This window comes from Pristis pectinata, chromosome 1 (genome assembly GCF_009764475.1).
Source record: "Pristis pectinata isolate sPriPec2 chromosome 1, sPriPec2.1.pri, whole genome shotgun sequence".
Classification (NCBI taxonomy): domain Eukaryota; kingdom Metazoa; phylum Chordata; class Chondrichthyes; order Rhinopristiformes; family Pristidae; genus Pristis; species Pristis pectinata.
The window spans coordinates 17,974,547-17,999,906 of NC_067405.1; the positions used below are offsets into that span (position 1 = coordinate 17,974,547).

Genomic DNA, 25,360 nt, shown 5'->3' on the forward strand with positions numbered 1-25,360 from the left:
CCTGCATTGATTCCATATTGCCCCAAGCCCTGCTCATTCAAGTACATGTCAAAATGCCTCGTCAATGTTATTACTGTTCCTGCCTCCACCACTTCTTCTGGCAGCTCATTCCAGATACCAACTGCTCTTAGTGTGAAAAATTTACCCCTCATATCTCCTTTAAACCTCCTCCCTCTCACCTTAAACCTATGCCCTCTAGTTTTAGACACCCCTACCATGGGAAGTAGACACTGCCTAGCTGCCCTACCTATATCTCTCATCATTTTATGTACCTCAGTCATGTCACCTCTTGGCCTTCTTCACTTCAGAGAAAAGAGACACAGCTTATCCAATCTCTTTTGATAGCTCAAACCCTATAATCCACGTAACATCCTTGTGAATCTTTTCTGCACCCTCTCTGGCTTAACCATATTCTTCCTACAGTTTGGTGACCGGGAATGCATACAATTCTTCATTTGTAGCCAAACCAACATTTTGTACAACTTGTAACACAAAGTCCCAAGTCTTATACTTATTGCCTTGGTTGATGATGGCAAGCATGCCATATGCCTTCCTCACAACCCTTTTCCCATTTTCAGAGAACTATGTACCCCAAGGTCTCTCCGTTCCACAACAGTCCCCAGGGGCAACATTTTTTTTTTATATACTTTATTTATATAGCACAGTAACAGGCCCTTCCAGCCCAACGAGCCCGCGCCACCCAATTACATCTGTGTTAACCTACTAACCCGTATGTCTTTAGAATGTGGGAGGAAACCGGAGCACCCAGAAGAAACCCACGCAGACACGGGGAGAACATACAAACTCTTTACGGACAGTGGCCGGAATTGAACCCCAATCACTGGTGCTGTAATAGCATTATGGTAACTGCTACACTACTGTGCTGCCCCAATTTGCAATATTGTTTGCCCTTTCCTTCAATTTCACACCGTTCTTAGCCACGGATGGTGCATTCTTCTGGTGCTGCCTCTCTTTCACACCATGGTATTGGTTTATTATTGTCACTTGTACTGAGGTACAGTGAAAAACTTGTCTTGCATACCGATCGTACAGGTCAATTCATTACACAGTGAAGTTACATTGAGTTAGTACAGAGTACATTGAGGTAGTACAGGTAAGAACAATAACAGTACAGAGTAAAGTGTCGCAGCTACAGAGGAAATACAGTGCAATAAGGTGCAAGGTCACAACAAGGTAGATTGTGAGGTCAGAGTCCATCTCATCATTTAAGGGAACCGTTCAGTAGAGTCATCACAGTGGGATAGAAGCTGTCCTTAAGCCTGGTGGTACGTGCCCTCAGGCTGCTGTATCTTTGTGAAGAGGTTCTTGTATCGTGCCCTCAGGCTCCTGTATCTTCCTGTATTGTGAAGAGGGATTCAGCAGACTGAGCCTATATCTCTATAGTTCATAATGTGAGGTGATCTCTTTGAAACATATTGGCCGTGACAGGGTAAATAATGGAATGATGTTTCCTCTGGCTGGAGTGCCTAGGATCAAGGATTACAGTCTCAGAATTAGGGGCTATTCTGGACTGGTGAGAAAAAATTCACCATCCAGGTTATCTTCTCTTTACATTTTAATCTTCCCCCAACTACCAGGAATCAATTTTGCCAATGTTCAATGTACTCCCTCTATTGCAAGAATATCCTTCCCTCGGTAGAGACACCAGACATCTACATAATATTTCAGGTATGGTCTCATAATTATTTTTTATGTTCCAGTGTGGTCACCTTGTATTCTTCTAAATTTCACACAAGAGGCCTAGCCTGATATACTGTATAACTGTCATGCCAGGAACCTGTCTGGTGAGTCTCTGCTACATACACCCTTTAGAGTACATCTATCTTTTGTTTAGTAAGAAGACCAAAATTCTGCACAATATACCAGCTGTGGGCTCACTAAGGCCCTACTTAAGAGTATTAAGACATCTTTACTCATACATTCAAATCATTTTGCAATAAAGGTCAATACACCAGTTCATAATTGCCTGCATGTTAACTTTTAGTGACTTGGGTCCCTTTAAGCATCAATATTTCCAAATGTTTTATTATTTAAAAATATTTAGTGTTTCATCTACTGATGTGGATATTCTCACATTTTTCCACATTTTTAACCTATCCACTATTTTGTTACCCACTCACTTAACTTGTCTGTATCCTCCTGCATCCTCATCATTACTCATATTCCCATTCAGTTTCATGTCATCAGCAAAACTGAAAATGCTACATTTGGTCCCCTCAGCCAAATCATTGACTATGAATAGTTTGGGGCCAAGTGTCAATTCCTACAGTATCCTACTAGTCACTGGTTGCCAACCTGAGGAGGACCTGTTTGTTCCGACTTAGTTTTCTATCAGTTAACTGACCGTCGATCATCACAACCTTCAATTCTATGTGCTCTAAGGCTCACTAATTATTCTGGTAGTTTTTTCACTAATGCTAATTTCTTTTGCTTCCTCATTTGGATGGCATCCCTGGTTCTCCAATACCAATATAGCTTTAATTTCATCTACTTGCAAATGTCACAAAATAGCCCACCATTAGCTCATCCTGAGTCAGATTTTAAAATCGAGGAGCAAAATTTCATGAATCACTTCAACGTCAGAAACCAATGTCACAAATTTAAAGCAGACCATGTTTTAATGAACAGATAACTGGGTGTGTATTTCTTTCATTTTGCTTTTGCATTGCAAGTGGGAACATTTTTGGTATTCATAAAGAGTAGTCAGAGAGGAATAAACATAATTTAAGTTTTACCACAGTCAGTGATAGTTATTAAACATTTTAAAGCTGAAGACTTAAAAATTTTCATCTGCTTTAACAGAAGTACAACAATGACTGGTGGATAGGACGACTGGTGAAAGAGGGCTGTGAAATTGGATTCATTCCAAGCCCCCTCAAACTCGAGAACATCCGATTACAACGGGAACAGAAATCACGACAGGGACGTTTTTACAGTGGGTAAGGACCCAAAGTTTGGATTGCGAATTATATGCATTGGGCCAATTTCTGAAACTAATCTAGGGGTTTCAAAGTCAAAGTGGAGTTTGTTTTGTAATATACACAAGTACATGTATGCACAGGTGCAATGAAAAACTTACTTGCAGCAGCATTACAGACACATAGCATTAGAGACACAACATTCACAAGAAAACATAAATTATACAAAATTAAACAAGAAAGAACACAACTTGAACAAAAAAAATTAAAGTCCATTGTAGTGCAAAGTGACCAAAGTGGTCATAGTGTTGCTATACTGAGGGAGTGATTAGGGTTGTGCAGGTTGGTTCAAGACCTGAATGGTTGAAGGGAAGTTGCTGTTCTTGAACCTGATGGTGTGGGACTTCAGGCTTCTGTACTTGATACTTGATGGTAGCTGCAAGAAGATGGCATGGCCTGGATGGTGGGGATCTTTGATGAAAGACATTGCCTTCTTGAGGCAGTGCCTCATGTAGATACTTCCAGTGGTGGTGAAGGATGTTACATTGATTTATTGGGCTGAGTCCACTACTCTATGGAGCTCCTTATGTTTCCGCGCTTTCAAATTGCCATACCAGACCATGATGCAACCAGTCAGGATATTTTCAACAGTGCATCTGTAGAGTTTGTTAGAGCATTTAGTGACATGCCAAACCTCTTTAACCTTCTAAGAAAGTAACGACACTGGCACACCTTCCTTGTGATTGCATCTATGTGCTGGCCCAAAACAGACCATCCAATATATTGACAGGAATTTAAAGCTGCTGACTCTCTCCACTGCCAATTGTCACAAACCAGCAACAAAAGAAACACACTGAGCATGATTTAGTGTTAAAAACTATTTTATTAATCACTACTTATGATAATACGTAAAATAAAAGTAAAAATGTTAGTATGTTAGAATTCAAAAATGTTAAACCTCGAACGTTAACCCCAAAACTAAACTCTTCGTGTGTGTGTGTGTGTGTGTGTGACAAAGTCCAAAACTCCCAGTTCCTGAATGGTTCTTAAAGTTCAGTTCCGCAAGCCATAAGGTGAAACATGAGCAAGGGCTTCTTCAACAACCACCGTTGTCTGAAGATAAGATGTAGATGTAGAAAAACATAGAGAGAGTACATACGAAATCCAAATGTTCCACGATGGAACCCAAACGACACTTCAGTGTTTACTCGGTAGTGACTTCCTCACCCCGAAAAGCATCCGAACCGTGGTCGTCCACATACAAATACCTGTTTCCTTCTACAGGTCAGCAACAAAGTGAACTCCACCGGATTACTTCCAACTTCCATACATGGATTTCAGTGGCAAACACAGTTATTGTTTCTCATCCATCGATAGAGAAAACAAGCAGACTGGTGTCTCTCTCCCTTCTCTCTCTCTCCTTCTTCTTCTTCTGACTTCTTCAACAACGTCATTACGTCCTTTATCTTCTATTGACGTAAGCACGCCCCACACACACATACACACACACTCTCTATCTTAAAGGGACTTTCACTGAGTCCGTAACACAATCCACTAATGTAGACTGGCGTATGTTCGCCCTCCTTCCCCTTCCTGAAGTCAACAATCAGTTCTTTAGTTTTACTGACATTGTGAGAGGTTGTTGTTGCAGCACCACTTAACCAGGTGTCCTGTCTCGCTCCTGTACGCTGACTCTTCACCTCCTGTGATTCGTCCAACAACAGTGGTGTCGTCAGCAAATTTGTATATGGGTGGTCTGCTACTCGTGCTGAAACCAAGCACATAGAGTTGCAGTGGATGATTTAGTTTGTGCCCTCATACTTGTTAACTGTGGAAGGGTTGTTTGAACACTGGCGGGGCTTTACATTGAATGATAGTACAGGAAGTCCCTGGGTTACGAATGAGTTCCGTTTCTGAGACTGTTCGTAACCCGATTTTGTATGTAACTAGGAACAGTGTCTGTGCATGCGCACTTGGGCCGGAAATCGCGGCCGCGTGCGCGCACTTGGGCCGGGGATTGTGGCCGCACATGGCCCCAGCCACACATACGCACTTGGCCCAGGGTTCCCCGGCCGTGTATGCACACATGGCCCGGGGTTGGGCCAAAGAAGGTGTACCGCTGCCGTGGTAGGATCAGGGGCCGGGCTCGCTTACGAACCGACCTTCGTGGTCGGTTCGTAAGTACGGGCATTCGTAAGTCAGGGACTTCCTGTATTCAACAGAGGTTTTGAACCTTGCGATGAACAGAAGTCAATTTAGGAAAACATTGCTGAGGCATCACAGATATCTCAGGGCAGCTATTTATTTTTACAGAGGTTCTCCTGCCTGTAAGTATGGCTGAAGAGCTGTGGAAATGTTATGTGAGTGGATATGTTGAGTTCTTTGGATTTGCACAAGTTGAGCCTATTGGGGATAAACACTCCTTCCAGTCTAAGAACAGTTTGTTACTGAGATGATGATGATGATATGTCTTTATTGGTCACATGTACATCAAAACATACAGTGAAATGCACCTTTTGCGTAGAATGTTTTGGGGGCAGCCCGCAAGTGTCGCCACACTTCTGGCATCAACATAGCATGCCCACAACTTCCTAACCTGTGCGTCTTTGGAATGTGGGAGGAAAATTGTGCACCCAGAGGAAACCCACACAAACATGGGGAGAACGTACAAACTCCTTACAGACAGCGGCAGGAATTGAACATGGTAGTGTAGCGATTAATGTAATGCTGTAATAGCATTATGCTAACCGCTACACTACTGTGCCTATGATGGTGGTGGCAGGGTTTGAGAGGCAGGATGCTGTCTGCGTGGTGAAAGTGGATTGAAATTCACAAGCTAGCAGTTTCTTCGGCCTTAGGCTAGATGCTTCTAGCTGTTGGTATTCTAGGAGGAATGAAGCAAGCTGATGTAGAAAATAGTGAATTTGAGGACTAACTGATTTCAAGTCCTGCAATTCATCAACAAGACACTATCCTTGCCTGTTTGTCCCCTGACAATATTTACAAAGTAGTTTCGATACTTCCATTAAAAATAACGTTATGCAGTTGACCCTCCTGTTTTTAACCTTCCATTATTTAAGGTCTCATATTTAGTTAGTCTCTACATTTACATAAATACTGCAAATACTGCATAAATCCTATAATAAATACTAGAATTATAGGAAATTTATAACATGGAAAGAGGCCATTTGGCTCATTATGCCCATGATGGACAAAAAGAAACCACCTAATCTAATCCTATTTTCTATCTCTTGATCTGTAGACCTGAAGATTGCAGATCTCCAAGTACAAATTCAGACACTTTTTCAATGTAGTGACGGTTTCTGCCTCTACGGGCAGTGAAATTCAGACCGCATCACTCTTCTAGGTGATTTTTTTTCCTCGTTTCCCCTCAGAAACTTCTTCCAATTACCTTAAATCGGTGCCCTTACTTTTTGATCGCTCAGCTAAGGGAAATAGGTCCTTCCTATTTACTCTGTCTCAGTCCCTCATCATTTTAGACAGGTCAAATAAGGCTCCTTTCAGCGTCCAATGTTCTAAAGTAAACAATCCCAGCCCATCTGATCCTGTAAATTTGTAAATGGTCAGCACAGACAACAGCCCATGTTTTCTATGCTGACCACTATGCTCAATGAAGTTAAAACTATTTCCCTGCATTTGATCCATATCCCTCTATTCCCTGCATATTCATGTGCTTGCCTAAATAGCTCTTAAATGCCACTGTTGTATCTGCTTCCACCACCACCCCTGGCAGTGCATTCCAGGCACCTACCACTCTCTGTGGAAATAAACTTACTCCGCACATCAGCTTTAAACTTTCCCCCTCTTAGCATAAAGATCTGTCCTTTCACATTTGACGTTTCTACCCTGGGAAAAAGACTCTGACTGTCGACCCATCTATGCCTCTCATAATTTTATAAACTCTACCAGGTCTCCCCTCAGCCTCCAATGCTCCTGAGAAGCATCTCTTGGGCCGTAAATACACTAAGGTTCCATGAACCAATGATTTGTATTCAGTGTTTATCATGCAGAGCATCTTGGCTCTTTTGTGTTACTGCTTGTGACTATTCTATACTGCTTTACTCTCTCTGCACTCATGACTGTGTGGCTAGGCACAGCTCAAAAGCCATCGGTAAATTTGCCGATGACCTCACTGTTGTTGGCAGAATCTCAGATGGTGATGAGGAGGTGTACAGGAGTGAGGTAGATTGGCTGGTTGTGTGGTGTCGCAACAACAACCTCACACTCAACATCAGCAAGACTAAGGAATTGATTGTGGACTTCAGGAAGCGGAAGTTGGGAGAACACATACTGTACCAGTCCTCATTGAGAGATTAGCGGTAGAAAAGGTTGCATCACCGCCTGGTATGGAGACTCCAATGTGCAGGAGCAAAAGAGGCTGCAAAGGGTTGTAGACTCAGCCAACTCCATCATGGACTCAAACCTTTGCATCACTACCATCAGGGAGGAGGTACAAGAGCCTGAAGACCTACACTCAATGATTCAGGAACAACTTCTTCCTCTCCGTTATCAGATCTCTGAACGGTCCATGACCCCGTGAACATTATCTCGTTATTCATTTATTTTAGTAACTTATAGTAATTTTTATGTCTTTATGTCTTGCACTGAACTGCTGCCGCAAAACAACAAATTTCACGACATACGTCAGTGATAATAAACCTGATTGTGATTCTGATATTGTGGGTGTTTTATGCAATTATTGCATTCCGAAGCTGCACTGAAATGAGATTTTTTTTTGGTTGTGAAACTCCCAAAGGATATCATTAGCTGGGAAATAGAACACTTTTCCATCTTGAGCACTCTCTGATTAGATTTCCAGATAAAATGATACACAGGCTAAGCATCGTATAAAGCTTCCTCTATTCTATACCAATGATGTATCCTAACTTATTCCCTTGACAGAGCTAAGGTCAATCTTTAAGCACTTTGTGGTTGTTACAGTTTCTTTCTTCCTTTACCTTTTCTAGAGGTGGGCTTTACTTTTGTAGACAGGCCTCTCGCCTCTCAGATAGCTTGCAGTGAGTTCAAGACTCGCTCTGGAGACTCGCTTACATAACCTCCAGTACAATCCCATGGAATGAGCCATGTTAAGGAATCAAGGCTTGCTGAAGGACCTTTACAGCACAGAAAAAGGGCAACTATGTGACTATAAGCTCCATGTTCACTGCCATATTTATAATGTTGTTTAAAAAAAAGAGTTACCCATTTCAACTCTTGGTTCAAGCAGTCCTAAAGTAATCCCATTGCCCATCTTTTCATATTCCCTTATAACACAGAAGGATATAATTCATTCTACTGAGTATATTGCTGGCACTCAGAGCAATACCATCAGTCCCATTCCTTCACTTATTGCCCTGTATCCCATTCCCTCTCCATTAAGGACAACTAGAGGACATAGATTTAGGGGGAGAGTGGCAACTTTTTCACCCAGAGGGTGATCCGTATGTGGAATAAGCTGCCAGAGGAAGTGGTTGTGGCAGAACATTTAAAAGGAACTTGGACAGGTACATGGATAGGAAAGGTTTAGAGGGATACGGGCCATACGCGAGCAAAAGGGACTAGCTTAGATGGGAATCTGGGAATCTTGGTCAGCATGGATGTGATGGGCTGAAGGGCCTGCTTGCTGCCGTGTTGTATGACTCTATGACTCTCCCATGGCCATTCACACTCCCTCTCTCAATTCGTCACCAGCTGCCTAAGGCATGGATAATTTACTATATCTGGTCAACCTACCGAATAGCACATCTTTGGGATCTGGAGCACTCACGGGGGAACCCGCACTATCACAGAGAGAAAGTGCAGCCTCCACATAGACAGCACTGGAGGTTAGAATCCATCCCAGGGTCACTGGGGCTGTGAGGCAGCTGCAATGTCACTGCGCCACCACTGTGTGCCTTCTCAACACCCTGCATGCATCATGTGAGCTGAATGGCCTGCTGCTTGAACAATTCTTGATTGGCTACAGGTTTTCTCTCACTTTATTTTTTCCGCTTCCAAGGGTATGCATGGGTTTGCTTGAGTTGGGGGTGGGATGGAGGAGGGGGTGAGTGTGATGGTGGGCAGTGGATAGGAAGTGATGCTGCAGCCTTCATCTTGTGAAGCAGGTTTGAAGGGGCAGCTTGCCTTTTACTGCTGGTGTATTTTATATGTTCATAACTACTTGGACAAAGTGATGCAATTATTCACATTTAATAAATGGTGCTGATAAAAGAAGGTACTCAGATGTGACTGTTTTATCTGCCTGGGTGAGTCAGTTCTGAATCAAAGCAATCTGTGCCACTTTTACTCTGCTGTGTCAAATCATGCATGGAGTGAACAATTCATTCACACCATTTCAAAGGATCTGAATGAATTGGAGTGCAAACATTTCTCTTCACATGCAAACCTCCCTCCCCACTTCTAGAAAATCACCTCTTTTTTTAGGGCAGTTGGAGATATCAGTTTACAGCAGCAGTCGGGTTACGTGTTGTCTGTATGTGAGGTCTGCATGTGCTTGTTCATAATGGAAGGTAGAATGGAGGAAGCAAAGAGACTATGGAAAATCAAGAACCACTGAAGCTACGGCATCCCTACGGCACCTTTGTGAAAGGAACTATAGAGCCCCTACTTAGGTCAAATCAGCCATCTCCATACACATCGCAACACAAAAGATGCCATGGTCATACTCAAGAACGAGTGATGAACAGCAACAACTTGTAGTCTGCTTTCAATGTTACTTACTTTGTGTGGTTGGCACTGGGACAATTATACTTGAAGTAACTTGCATAGACTGATTCACAATCCATATCTGTCCTTTGACTCATTGATTAAGTACTGGTGCTGGCTTTCTATATTTGCACAAATTATTGAACAACTTCCTAAACTCATTCATAACCTTGAGTGTCAGGAATACAGCGTTTACTGATGTCAGCATGGTATTATCATCTGATATTTCCTCCTTTCTGAGACCCCCACTATTGAGACCAGACTTTTAACTGAGATTTCCAAGCTAGTCCCAATCAATGTAGTTGGCAACAGCCCAAGGATTACCAGGAATTACATACACATTTACACAATTTAAACCATATCAGAAATGTGAAATCATCATTATCAGTAATAATAAATAGAACTTGCATTTAGGTGGCAACTTTCATATCTGTAGGATGTCACATAGATCTTTACTCCAATGAAGTGCTTTTGAAGTGTTGTCACTACTGTAACATAGAAGTTGATTCCATGATTCTATTTGGGACTGACAGGATTGCACTGCTCGGAGCTGGCACAAACTCAAGGAGTTAAGTGGCCTCCTTCTGTGCCATTCTCTGTGGTAATATCAGAATTATAGCCATCATCATCATGGTAGTAACAGTATCATCAGTAGAAAACATGTGGTATTTCACTGTAAGATCTGATAAATGGTGTAAAACAGTTAAAAAAAAAGTTTGGGAATGCAATTGGCCCATCTCCTGTTGCCTTTCTATCCCTCCTAAACATTATGCAATCCCAAGTCTTAACTCCAAGATGGAAGTCGCTTAAAAGCTCCCTTCCACAAAAACCTGAGAAATGATGCCTTCAAATCAATAAAGACTGAACATTGAATGTGATATTTTTGAAATAAATCTCAACGTCTGAGGCAATCTGAATAATTTGGTCGATACCCCTAGCATGAGCCAGGCCCTCAAATCTTGAAGGCAAACTTTAAATTAACTTAAAATTTCTTCTTGAAATAACTTACCTCAAACTTCCTTGTAACCTCCTCTGTTCTTAGTTAAAATGCATAAAAATATAAGTGCAACAGCAGGCTGCCATTCATCGTAATGGTGTACATGTTAAACTGGGGTGGGATTCCTTCAATAAAAGGTCAAATAGAGAATTAATTTTGCCAATGCAACAATACAGCAGGTTTTGTGACCACAACAGTTGTCGACAGACAAAAGTACCACTGGTGCTCTTAGCAGTGTACAGCCTTAATTACCACACCACTGCTTCCCGGCTTCAAGGGCTTTAAAATGCTTTAAAATCATTTACTCCAGAAAATAAATCTTTTATAGCCCCCCGTGTCAGGTAGGGTGAAGTCAGTTTCAAGCTGAACTTTCCCACTGACACAAATGTTGGTGAACAGAAGGGGCAAGAACTTAAAACTGGGTTCAACAGTTGGACAAAAGTTGGACAACTGGCTTCACCTATGAGAGAAGCTCACGTTCCAGTGTCACTGTAAATGTTATCACAGATCAGGTGTATGAGTGGAGAAATCTTTTACTTAACAAATAGTGCAAGAATACTTGCTTAATCTGAAGTGACATGTATTGCAAGAATACTGAGCTTTAAATAGTGCAATTCTTCCCTGAAGTAGGAATTGCATGTCTTGCATTCTCAAGATTTAGGAATGTAAATCTGCAACTCAAGACGATTTTAATTGACCTATAATTCAACTTGTCTTCCTTAAGTGGCAGATAAGAAAACAATAGTGGAGATTCAACTAGATTAGGTAAAAACTCTGACCCAACAGTACTGAGTCCCCTCACCAGAAGGACGACATTAGCTGAGTGTAGTGGCTCACCACCACCATCTTCTCAATCACAAAATCTTGAATAAGCAACAAATTCCAGCCTTGCTGGCAGAGGCATCATCTAATAGTTCATTTAAAAAAAGACTAGGATGAAAATGAGGAAATAAAAGTACATTACAAGTATTTTACATTCTTAGATGTTTTACGAGACTTGGATGATTACAATGCAGATTTTCGAGGCAGGAACGCTTTGCATGCAAACCAATTACTGGTATTGGTATTTTTTTATTATTGTCACTTGGACCAAGGTACAGTGAAAAACTTGTCTTGCATACTGATCGTACAGGTCAATTCATTACACAGTGCAGTTACATTGAGTAAGTACAGAGTACATTGAGGTAGTACAGGTAAAAACGATAACAGTACAGAGTAAAGTGTCACAGCTACAGAGAAAGTGCAGTGTAGGTAGACAATAAGGTGCAATGTCACAACAAGGTAGATCATGAGGTCAGAGTCCATCTCATCGTATAAGGGAACTGCTCAATAGTCTTATCACAGTGGGATAGAAGCTGTCCTTAAGTCTGGTGGTATGTGCCCTCAGGCTCCTGTACCTACCTGATGGAAGAGGAGCAAAGAGAGAATGACCCGGCTGGGTGGGGTCTTTGATTATACTGGCTGCTTCACCAAGGCAGCGAGAGGTAAAGACAGAGTCCAAGGAGGGGAGGCTGGTTTCCGTGATGCGCTGGGCTGTGTCCACAAGTCTCTGCAGTTTCTTGCGGTCCTGAGCAGAGCAATTGCCGTACCAAGCCGTGATGCATCCAGATAGGATGCTTTCTATGGTGCATCGATAAAAGTTGGTGCATGTCAAAGGGGACATACCAAATTTCTTTAGCCTCCTGAGGAAGTAGAGGTGCTGGTGAGCTTTCTTGGCCGTGGCATCTCCGTGATTTGACCAGGACAGGCATTACGGCATGGAAGGACATTATTTGACCTATCAAGTGTTTGCCAGTTCTCTTCCTGTTTTCTTCCTCTTGCAATGTTCTTTCCCTCTCAAGAACTTATTCAGTTCCCTTTCGAACGTGATGATTGAATTCATCTCCATTACTCCTCCTGTCAGTTTGCTCCAGATTCAAACCACTTGCTGCATTACACAAAAGACTTTTCCTCATGTTTCTTGTGAATCTTTTGCCAATCATTTTGATTTCATATACATTATATAACTATGGCAATTATATAATCTTTATATTATTTCTTAATATACATATTATATTCCTTAATAGTATTGAACCCTGGGCAAACCCAGTCTGTACATTTGAACAAGGGTGTAACATTTACAATTCGCCAGTCCTGAGACATCATCCCTATATTTACAGCTCTTTCTAAGATTATGGCCAAAATCTCTGTAATTTCTCCTCTTATCTTCCTCAGCAACCTCAGGTAGATCCCATCTGGACTGGGTGGTATATCCAATTTAAGTATGGGTAGCCTTTCTTTTCATCAATTTTAATTCAATAAGTAAACCAACCACATCTTCCTTTGCTGAGTCTCCAAGAGCATCCTCTTTCAATGCTCTTTACTGCTGTGAATAGATCCTTTTTGGTCCATGACTGGTCCTACCTTATCTCTAGCTATTTACCCTTTACATGTCTGCAACAGAATTTTGAATTCCCTTTTGTTTTTCTCTCCAGTTTTTTCTCATACTATTTCTTTTCCCTTTATATTTCTCCTCTGAAGTTTCTATAATCAACCTGGTTTACACTTCTGTCATCACTCTATTAAACACTTATTTTGCTTTGCTTTACTTTATTCTCTATCTCTTTGGTCATCCAGAGCACTCAGGTTTTACTGGAATTAGTATCCATTAATATCCAGAAATCTAACAATCTCTGTTTTGGGTGAACTCAATGACTGAGCCTCTGGGATAGATCTTCACACTCAGAGAGAAGAGATTTCTCCTCTTCTCAGTCCAAGGTTACCCACATCTTGCTTTTAGCCATTCTGGACTCCTCAGCCAAGGGAAACATTCTCTCTGCATGCACTCTGTCAAGCCCAGTAGAAATTTTGTAAGTTTCAATGAGATTATCATTAAGCAAAGATTTATTTTTATTTTAACATCAATATTTTCATTTTTGCTGCACATAGATATGCAATTAAAGCACACTTTGCAATAATTGGGCAAGATCATGCATTGTAAAGAGGGCAGCCTCTGAAAAAAAGTTTATTAGTCATATTTATGAGGAAAGAGGGCAACAGATCTTTTTTGAACATCAAGCAGCACCTCTCAATACCAGTGACACTGAAAAATGTGTGAAAATTTGGGAAGGTAGAAAAAAAATCCATGAGTTACCAGCTCTGTCATAAGGCTCTGATAAAGATTCTTTTGATAAAACAACTGCATGAAAAATTACAAGTTTGCATATTCATTAAAGTTTAACTTGTATTTTTGCTGAACATCTCTATCTTCACTTTGACATTCAGGATAAATGCTTCCCTCCTGTATTTTACTGAGAAGTTGTCTCACAGCTCAGTCATATCCCATGGCCTTGTCCATTTTGCTGTTGTTGCCTTGGGGAAGCAGTAGAACATAGCCTGGGTCTATTTTCTAAACCATTAGCAGGGAAGTAAAGTCATGTAGCCATTCCATTGCAGCTTCTAATGGTTTGCTAAGAATCAGAAGCGCAGAGGTGGGACAAAGGTATGAAGATGGGACTGATGTGTTGAATAGGATTGTATAGGATTAGAATAACTTCTAAGTTTTTTTTTAATCTTCATGTAAAAAGGAATATCTGCAGCTTATTGCTGCCTATCTTGTAGAATATAGCATCTAGGATTCACCAAAAACGTAATTCCATTTTTGAGAGTGTGATTCATATATTGTGCCTATTTTTGAAGATGTATAAATTAATTGCATGTTTATACCAACACAGTCTAATCTGCATTACAGCCAATGTATAAATTAATTGCATTTTTACACCAAGACAGTCTAATCAGCATTACAGCCAATGATTTAAATTGAATTAATATCTGCAATGCAGGTAGCTTTTTAAAAAAAACACTATGATGAACATCTCTATAAACATGAAATTGAGCTGTGATTTTGGGAAGCAGTAAGTGTGATAGCCAATTTATTTACACAAGCTTTGACAAACAGGAGATAACTCCCCTATTTCTTCTTCAAACCAATGCTGTAGGATTTTGTTTATGTCCACTTGAGGGGCCAGAAAGTGCCACAGTTTGAGGGGGCAGAAGTGTGAGTGCCTCAAACAAGGGCACAGCTGACAGCAAATGAGACTCTTTTTATCCAAACATCACACCCAATCAAAGGAGCAGAATTGCTCAGATGAAGAACTACATAAAAAGATGAAGAAAATAGACTTCGATTATGGTGTGGAAATCTATCCTTTTAATACGACAAATCAATCATTAGGACTTTGAAGCTCTAAGCTCTGAAGCTCTAAATAATATTTACATCATTAAAACTTTCGAAAATGTGTTTTTTTTTAGTTCCTACCTGCGAGTAAAAAAATACTGTGGGGTAGAAATTTGCTCTGGGTTGAATACACTAGCTCTGTGATATAATGCGCATTGAACTCAATGGAACCAAATTTCAGAAATGGATTGGATGTAGACACATTATTATGCCACATGCTTAATTGCATATAAGAAAGGATGAATTGCAACTCTTTTTTTATATATTTTCCAAGAAATTCATTCTTGATCCCTAGTGCCATATAACAGCAGCTGCCTGTTCCACTCTGCTTTTGAAATTTGGATCCATTGATTTCAATCTTCTGGACAGATGAGTTTGTTCAGTATTTTTGATACTGATTTTCAGAAGTGTGCATGACTACCAAGATGGGCATTTATTGCCTATCCAACGCTTTCCAGAGAAGATGACTTCTTGAACTGCTGCCACATAGAATGGAGCAGTAAACAGTTTAGAATGCAAATAAGAGTCAATTATATTGCTGTAGAAGTTGCCTAGCCCTGTAAAGATGGGAATTTTTTCCCTAAAAGACAATTATTTTTTTCAATAATTTGATAACTTTATGGTGACTTCTGCTGATTTAGCTTCTTACTGATGAACTGCAGATCAAGAGTCATGAAGATGTTCCTACACCACGTTTGCAGTTTCAGTGAATTACTGCATTGCAATCAGATTTAGGTTCATTTTTTTTAGAGTGGTTCTTACTCAGTTAGTTAGCCCAAGCAAGCAGTCAAGGCTCGACTATTTATAACTCTGTCTGGAGTAATAGTTTTTCTTAAAACTGAAAAAAAAATGAGGAGAGACTTGGCTTGGTTTCCATAACTTTATTTCCCTGAATATATATTTAACATTGCTGCCTTATGGCAAGTCCAAAGTTAGATAAGGTGTGGGCAAAAGGCATCATTGAGATTTAAAATTTGCTTTTCAGTTGGTGAAAATCTACCCAAATCTATAATAACTTCACAGATCATGGGGTAGAAATTTGTCCTTCATAGTAAACATACATACAAAGTACGCCCTTTCAAATTTTTTTCATTGGCTTCAATAGAATCAAATTTCAGAAGTTGAGCTCAATTTGCAGCTGGTATAAACTGTGTATATAAATAGATAAAGTATCATTTTCTATCCCAATGTCTTCACAAATGGAAAAAAAATTAACATCAACCTACAAATTTGTAGTGAATATCTTTGAGGTTGAAATTCATTTTAGATTGCCAGAGCTAGACTTATGCATCAGCCAGTGATTATACTCACTTCCATACATTCAATTCCATTTACTTCAATAGGGCATGAGTCCAATCAGTGGTTGATACTTACATTTGCATTTAGTGCTCCCTCTCCCTGATTTTCTAGAAGGTTACAATCAGATCATTCCAAAACCAGACTCTCCCACAATGACACCTGAAGAATTTGTTCAAATAATTAAATTAATCTGGAATTATAGTTTGTCTAAGTAATAATGACCATAAAACTACTAGGTAGTTGTAATGTCCTTCAGGGAAGGAAATCTGCCCTCCTTACCTGGTCTGGCCTCTGTACCATTCCAGACCCACTAATGTGATTGAGTCTTAACAGCCTTTTCAGTTTAGCACTTAGGTTCAGTATTACCAGTGACAACCCTTGAATGAACAAACAAAAAAGCTGAAGGGAGTATTACTGCCTTAATGTATTCTGGTCTTAATGGGCTACATGTCTATTTGGAGTTTTTGAATGATTTACTTTGTTTTGGTAAAAATCTGTTGAATTCCAATCTGTGATATTATGTTTATAAAGATAGAAAATGCTGGAAGTAATCCACCGGTCATACAGCATCAGTGATAATAGAAAGAGAGTTAACACTTAGGTCTCATAAGTGATCCAACTTTTGGTTGTCAATCCTTTTGTTTTGCTTATTGATTATTTTTATAACATAAAGTCATAGAAAAATTGAAAGTATTTTGAAGCCGCTTTTGGTGTAATAACTAATGACAGTCTTCACTGTTACCCAGTCTTCCTTTCAATAATTATTTAATATTTTGTTATTAGGAAGTCCAGTGGGAACTCTTCTTCCAGCCTCGGTGATATGGTGTCTGGTACGTGGCGTTCTCCCTCCCCTTCTTCAGGTGAATTTGTTCTTGCTGTTTAATCACACCTGGAGTATTCGACTTTCAATTGCTCAACTGACTTTAACTTTGTGGGTATTATACCTGATCACTATGCATTGCATAACAAAGTAAGTAAGACATCAAGGAGTTCAGAAAGTGTGATGAACTGTGAGTGAAACTCAAGATGTTTATCAGTGTTTTCTGAACTCTTCAGTACTCTAAAACAAAACATGTTTTTTTTTACTGCTTTACAGAATTATAGTTCCTTCTCAGTTTATTGAATATGTTCAAATACAGATTGAGTCTAAAATTAATGCTGAGCCTATCGATTCAAAACAATTGAGCCTTTATTTGAAAATCAAAGAAATGCAGATGCTAGAAGTCTAAAATAAAAACATGAAATGCTGGAACCACTGAACAGGTTAGGAGATTCCTTGGAAAGAGAAACAGTTAATGTTGTAGGTCAACGACCCTTTATCAGGTGAAGATTTCCAATGAAGGAAATCATCTTTGACATGAAACATTAACTCTTTACTGCATTTCCTGTTTTTATTAGTGTGATATTGCTTCTCTGTTATGTTTATATTTTTGTATTTGCTAAAAGAAACAGCATATATCTATATTAATTATAAAATACGCAAACAATCTGCACATCATTTTCACAATTTAATTATTATCAATTGTTATACTGTATGTATTTTTTTAATTATAGAGATTTATAGCAGATATCACTTTTCATATTCAAATATTTGAGATTTGTAATTGAATTTAGGTATAATGATATCCAGCACTATACTATTTATTCTTAAAAATATTCCTTTTCCATTGCAGCAAAACAGAAGCAAAAAGTGGTGAGTTTGTGTTTCATCCTGTTGTTGTTAAAGTGTCAGCATGATTGGTGGTTCTCCTTAAATCATTCTCAAACCATCACCAGCAGTGAGATTGTATGAGAAATAGTGAGATAGATTGTAAACCCATTGAAATGAAGAGAGTTGAATGTCAGTAAATGAAGTGGGGTGAATGTGTTTTGTACAATTTCACAATGTGAACCCATTGAAAAGAAACTAATTGAATATATGTAGTACAGTAGCAGATCTCAAAACCATTGGATTGGGAGAGCAAAACGTGCATTTACGGTGTCAGATTGCAAACCTATTAGACAAAGAGAGATAATGTGCGTTATACATATCAGATTGTAAATCCTTTGAGCAAAGGAAACTAAATGTGTGTCGTATTTAAAGTGTATCTTTAGGCACAAATGTGATGCTTTCTCTGCATCCATGTGTGTGTTCATGTTGTGATTCTCTTGGACAAAAGAGTTATGCAGTGTGTCTGCATTTTAAAAATGCAGCATTTTCAGTGAGTCAGGAACTTTCAGTTTGCCCAACAGCTTTAAATCTCAACATATAAATAGGTTAACCGTCTTAAAGGCTATGTAAGACATTACAAATTGGTGTTGAGATGGTAATGTTTTTTGAGATTGCTAAATGATATTGATGACTCCCACTTGGCAAGTTTTAAGTGAATTTCTAACACCAAGTTTCATTTTGTGGTTTCTTCTGAATGCTTGTGCGTAATCTTACTTGTTGAAGGCCACCATGTCTACTGATGAGAGTGCATAGCAAAGCAAGCAACAGACGTGATGGACTGTGGTGTTGACTTACCTTTGGTCCTTCACACACACTTGGTTTAATCATGTTAGCGTTGAATAGGAGGGGAACAGCATTGTTGCCTGACTGGCTAACTTGAAGAACAGGCATGTGTGACTGAGCTCAAAAATTATTTAGTTCATATATTAAATGATCAAATGATTTCCAGGAGGTTGAAGGAGAAGGTGATATTGTGAGAACCCCAAATGCTTTGATATGGAAACGTACAAAAGCAATACTCTGATGGATGTTAGGCCAGGAACACAACTGACAAATCTCAGAAGGTACAACACAAAATGTGTCTTGTTTAAGGATGTTGCACAGAAACTGGAAAATTACTTTGGTCCAAAGCATTGGAAATAGCAGTAAGTTTGGGACAAGGAGCCAGAAACAGAGTGAGGCAATTAATGAATATATTGTTTCATTAAATAACTTTTCCTTGCATTGCAATTGTGCCTTATGCAATAGGTTTGTGTGTGAGCTGGTAGAGGAACAAATACAGTCAAAGCTGCTGTGTAGACAAAACCTGATATTCTAACTTGCACATAAAATGTTTGTCTGATGGAAGTAGTATCCTAAAAATATGAGAGAATTTTGCCCACCAGAAGTGACTGCTGTGTCAGTAGTCCACAGTCAGAGAGCCATAACAAAGTTAAAGCTACCTGACAAGTCCAAAATGCCCAAGAGACCAGTTCAATCCATTGCAATTGTTGTAATGACCATCATTCACACCAACCTTGTCAGTCTAGAACACCCAAGAATTTAAGTTGCCAAATGGAAGGTCACATTTCAACAGCCTGCAGATCCAAGGCAAAGAAAAGGAGAAAAAAAGCACTTACATTGAAAATTTAAAATAACAAGGGGAACTTCATATTTTGGAAACTTGTATAGTCAATGGGGAACTGGGACTGTGCACAATCTATGCTGCAAAGAGTAACAGCAACAAAGAGACAGGCTTTTGAGCAAATGCATTGATTAACAACTTCTATGTTGACATGTAAATTGGTACTGGTACAGGCTCTTCAGTGTTAAGCCAAGATACAATAGTAAGTTCTGTCAGATACCATTAATGGAAAATACCTTCAAACATTGCAATATTTGTTTACAAAAAAATGCTAAATGGATGTAGAACCAAGTACGTATGAGGAACACAAGAAAAAATTAGCAAATGAAGTTATCATCATTCATTACAATGCTAAATATGAGCTTAAATTGGCATGGAATGCATCAAGTAATGATGCAGGTGTGTTGTAGATGATTGGGAGGAGAAATTCTCACAAGGAGTGACTACACTATGACACTATTCAAGAATGTGAAGCATTTAAGATAAGATAAGATCTCTTTATTAGTCACTTGTACATCAAAACACACAGTGAAATGCATCCTTTGTGTTGGGTGTTCTGGGGGGCAGCCCACAAGTGTCGCCACGTTTCTGGTGCCAACATAGCATGCCCACAACTTTCTAACCTGTACGTCTTTGGAATGTGGGAGGAAAAACGGAGCACCCGGAGGAAACCCAGGCAGACACGGGGAGAATGTACGAACTCCTTACAGACAGTGGCCGGAATTGAACACAGGTCTCTGGTGCTGTAATTACGTTACACTAACTGCTACACTACCGTGCCTACCCCATTTGGAATAATATGCAGAATTAAGAGATTTTATTAGCTTTAAACCAGGCAGATCCTCTACCCTTGGTATTGGTATTGGTTTATTATTGTCACTTGTACCGAGGTACAGTGAAAAACTAGTCTTACAAACCGATGTTACGGATCAATTCATTACACAGTGCAGTTACATCAAGTTAGTGCATTGATGTAGTACAGGTAAAAAAAAATAACAGTACAGAGTAAAGTGTCACAGCTACAGAGAAAGTGCAGTGCAATAAGGTGCAAGGTCACAACAAGGTAGATTGTGAGGTCATGAGGTCATAGGTCATAGTCCATCTCATTGTATAAGGGAATTGTTCAATAGTCTTATCACAGTGGGGTAGAAGCTGTCCTTAAGTCTGGTGGTACGTGCCCTCAGGTATCTATATCTTCTACCTGATGGAAGAGGAGAGAAGAGAGAATGTCTCGGGTGGGTGGGGTCTTTGATTATGCTGGCTGCTTCACCAAGACAACGAGAGGTAAAGACAGAGTCCAAGGAGGGGAGACTGGTGTCCGTGATGCACTGGGCTGTGTCCACAACTCACTGCAGCTTCTTGCGGTCATGGGCAGAGTAGTTGCCATACCAAGCCGTGATACATCCTGATAGGATGCTTTCTATGGTGCATCGGTAAAAGTTGGTGAGAGTCAAAGGGGACAAACCAAATTTCTTTAGCCTCCTGAGGAAGTAGAGGCGCTGGTGAGCTTTCTTGGCCATGGCATCCACGTGGTTTGTCCAGGACAGGTTGTTGGTGATGTTCACTCCCAGGAACTTGAAGCTGTCAACCCTCTCGACCTCAGCACCATTGATGTACCCCTTTTACAGTTCATAAGCCACCTCTAGCAATATTAGGTTTTAATGCGATGATATCTGCCATGGAGGCATCTGGTATTCAAAGTTAGGCATTTCTTCTATTGTAGTGTTATTAAGCAATTAAGTACAGGAATTCCAAGCTGAACAACACTGGTGTGCTGCCACTATTGCGTGTGGTTGTGCTGAAGTGAGCACAGAGGACATTCACCAGGATGCTATCTGGATTGGAGGGCATTAGTTCTGGGAGAGATTGGATTGGCTGGGTTTGTTTTCCCTGGAGCGAGGAGGCTGAGGGGTGAGCTGATGGAGAGATATGAAATTGTAAGAGTCATAGATAGGTTAGATAGTCAGAGTTGTTTTCCCATGGTAGGATACATTAAAAACAAGACAACATAGCTTTAAGGCGAGAGGAAAAAGTTTTAAAGGGGATCTGATGGGAACAGTTTTCATATGGAGAGCAGTTGATATCTGGAACTTGCTGCCAGAGGAGGTGATGGAATGAGACACAATCACTATATTTAAGAAATATTTAGACAGACATTTGAATAGGCAAGCCATTGAAAGGTATAGTCCGAATGGGATTAGTGTTGATGAGCAAAAAGGTCAGCATGGATATGGTGGGCTGATGAGCCCATTTCTGTGCTGTACAACTCTATGACTATTTTGATGTCCAGAGTGAAAATCTGATCAACACATTAGTTGAGGTCATGAAGACTTTCCAATGACCATGTCTTGAAGCCACAGATAAGTTTCAGAAAGACTCACTGTTGAAAAGGGTCTATGAATAGCCATTGAAATGATGAACAGATCTGACCGGTGTACAGGCAGGATACTGAAACCTTCCTACAAACATTGCAATGAGTTGTTTTGTGACTCGGGGTGCATAATGTGCAGGGAGATCAAAAATTTGGCCAAACTTCATATTGAACACAAGTGAACTGTCAGTATGAAAGCAGTTTCAAGAGGCTTTACTTGCCCTGGTTGAACTGAGTGACCTTGAAGCATTGGCAAGTAAATTCAGTGTTTGTGTAAGTTGTCAGAATAAGCCTTTTGTGGTCATGGTCATCTACAAGACCTTTTCAGAGAGCACTTGTGGACTTTTGATGAAAATAAGTGACATCTTCCTTTTACTGATTAATAGACTTTCAAAGTGGATTGAAGTAAGCATATGGATTCAAGTACAGTTATAGACATGTAATCAATATTTGAGGTCTCTGTGTGCCTAAAGAGTATATTTTTGAAGGTGGCCTTAGTTTTGATCCACACTGTTTGCAAGTTATATGAAATGGAGTGATATCAAAGATATCATTGAGTATGTGGAGGAATGGAGAGTTAGTCAGACTAGGCACAGTAGTGTGGCAGTTAGCGTTAGGAAGTTGTGGGCATGCTATGTTGGCGCTAGAAGCGTGGCGACACTTGCTGGCTGCCCCCAGAACACTCTACGCAAAAGATGCATTTCACTGTGTGTTTCGATGTACATGTGACTAATAAAGATATTTATCTTATCTTATAAAGAAGTGCAGCACAGAAAGAGGCCCTTCAACCCATTGAATCTGGCTGACTATCAACCACCTATTCACACTAATCCTACATTAATCCCATTATTTCAATCTCCTCTAAAATAGGTGACATCGTGGATAGTGAAGAGGGTTATCAAAAATTACAGGGGCACCTTGGTCAGCTGAGTAAGTGGGACAAGGAACAGAAAATGGAGTTTAATTCAGATAAGTGTGAGGTGTTGCATTTCGGAAAGCCAAATCAAGGTAGGACTTTCACATGAATGGTAGGCCCTGGGGAGTGTTGTAGAACAGAGGGACCTTGGTGTACAAGTACATGGTTCCCTGAAACTGGAGTCACAGGTAGACAGGGTGGTGAAGAAGGCTTTTGGCACGCTGGCCTTCATAAGTCAGGGCAGGTGAGACTGCACTTGGAGTATAGCGTTCAGTTTTGGTCGCCCTGCTATAGGAAAGATTAAACTGGAAGGAGTGCAGAAAAGATTTACTGCCCGGACTTGAGGGTCTGAGTTACAGGGAGAAGTTGGACCAGCTAGGACTTTATTCCTTGGAGCGTTGGAGACTAAGAGAGGATCTTATAGAGGTGTATAAAATCATGAGGGGCATAGATAGGGTGAATGCAGTCAGTCTTTTTCCCAGGGTTGGGAATCAAGAACTGGAGGGCATAGGTTTAAGGTGAGGGGGGAGAGATTTAATAGGAACTTGAGGAGCAACTTTCTTTTACACAAAGGGCATTATGTACGTGGAATGTGCTGCCAGAGGTAGTGGTTGAGGCAGGTTCAATAACAACTTTTAAAAGACAGTTGGACAGGTACATGGATTGGAAAGGTTTAAGTTATGGGCCAAAGGGCATGTTTTTGTGCTGTCTAACTCTATGACTCACATTCTTGGCAAATCCCCTCCCCCTCCAGATTCTATCACTCACCTAGACACTAGGAGCAATTTATAGTGGTCATTTAACCTACTCACTCACATACCTTTGGGATGTGAAAGAAAACTAGCACCTCAAGATCTCATTACTCTCACGAAGCAAATGTTGCAGGGATATTCAAACACGGCATGAAACTATGGTTGGTCAATTGCTAGCTGGAAGTATGGAATAACTCCTCATATAATCATGGGGTAAACTTTTGCAGAACTCTTGATAAAGACATGGCTGAGAACGCACGGAGCTTGTTCAACCAAATTTTGGAGCTTAAGTTGAAAAACAGTTTTGTCAAAAATATTGCTATGACTCTGATCAAAAGGAATGCAGTTGCAAATAAAATTTACTGCATTCACGTTCTTAACTCACCCAGCAGGTTGAGCTCACACAGATGGGAGATGGGAACCACAGTAAAGGTTTTTAGAATCAAGAAAGATTTGATTGAAATTTGTGACAAAATCCAAAGTGGTCCTATGACCTCTGCTAGAGAGGAGTCCAGCATGGAAAGTGAGCCACTTGATCATGAAATTATGTCCAAACTGGATCCAGTGCAGACTTTGGGAAATGAAATACAAAATCCAAGCAAATCTGACAAAGAAGGAGAATCTTCTTTGTTTTCAAATACAGAAGCAAACAGTTTGAAAGTTGATTCAACACCAAACTTGTAAGGAGATCAAGAAGAACTCAGAAAGCTGGATCTTAGACTAGATTTATTGTTTGTTTGTTAAATGTGTGTAGTAATAAGTATTGTATCTTGCTTTAAGTAAAAAATGGTAGCAGTGTAGTGTAAGCAAGGACATGATGCTTTCTCACTCTCCAACCATGTATTCATTTTGGACAGGAGAGTTATATGATTTGTCTGCTTTACAATAATGCATCATCACAGTCTGGAATATTCAGCCAACACCATCAGTTTATGTCCAAAAATGTAAATAATTTAAGCATGTTGCCATGCAAATAGATGATTACCTTTGCAGTACTGTATATTAAAGCCTTTATGAAGACATTTCAGTACTGTATGAGAATGTAAAACTTATGAATAAAGCGAGTTGAATGTGCATTATACTGTATTTGGTCATAAATTCCTTGAATAAAGAGGGGTGAAAAACAGTTTAAATAAATAGAGCTGAATTGTGTTGCACATTATCGAGATAACAAAACCCTTGAAATGAATGGAACTGAATATGTGTTGCGCAGTATCAGATTGTAAACCCTTAAAATAAAATAACCATTGAAATAAAAAAGCAAAGTGAACATGTTGTGCAGTAACAGACTGTAAAGCCCAGAAATATTGTTTTAAAAATAAAAGTGTTGCATAGTAGCATACTGTAAACCTATTGAAATGGAATAAAAAGGTGAATCTGTGTTGCACAGATTATAAATCCATGAAAATAAAGGGTGATGAATGTGTATTGTACTCTCTTAGGTTGTAAACATTGAATAAGGAGATATATGGTACAGTGTCAGTGCATGAACTCATCAAAATGAATGGTTTGGTTTATTTTGTACACCAACAATTTCATAGAACCCGTTGGTTTCTTTTGATGTTTTGCTTTTACCCATTTTTGTAAAAGCCTACTAACAGAGTCAGAGTGAAATGATGTAACCACAGATTAGAGGACTGAATAAACCTTTGCCGTTCATTAGGCATTAACTAGGAATTACTACTCATGCTGGGGATGAACGTCCTGGCAGGGCTGGGGGGAGCTTCAGTGAAGTAGGTTTTGGTGAGTCTTGTCTTCAAGGAGTTTAGTAGACCAGAAAAGAGGAGCCTAAACTTCCTTGAGCATTCT

The 25,360-nt window shown here is 39.9% G+C and overlaps 1 protein-coding gene across 3 annotated transcripts in view; it reads left to right on the top strand.

Moving 5' to 3' along the window:
* cacnb4a (calcium channel, voltage-dependent, beta 4a subunit) overlaps window positions 1-25,360 on the top strand; it is a 273,005-nt gene that overhangs the window by 198,942 nt on the left and 48,703 nt on the right. For 2 of the 3 annotated variants that reach the window (XM_052011408.1, XM_052011428.1), the window contains 3 exons: window positions 2,824-2,960; window positions 16,961-17,037; window positions 17,851-17,870. In XM_052011408.1, coding sequence (XP_051867368.1) covers window positions 2,824-2,960; window positions 16,961-17,037; window positions 17,851-17,870 — 234 coding nt within the window. The remainder of the gene's footprint in view (window positions 1-2,823; window positions 2,961-16,960; window positions 17,038-17,850; window positions 17,871-25,360) is intronic. The other variant, XM_052011418.1, reaches the window with a different exon arrangement.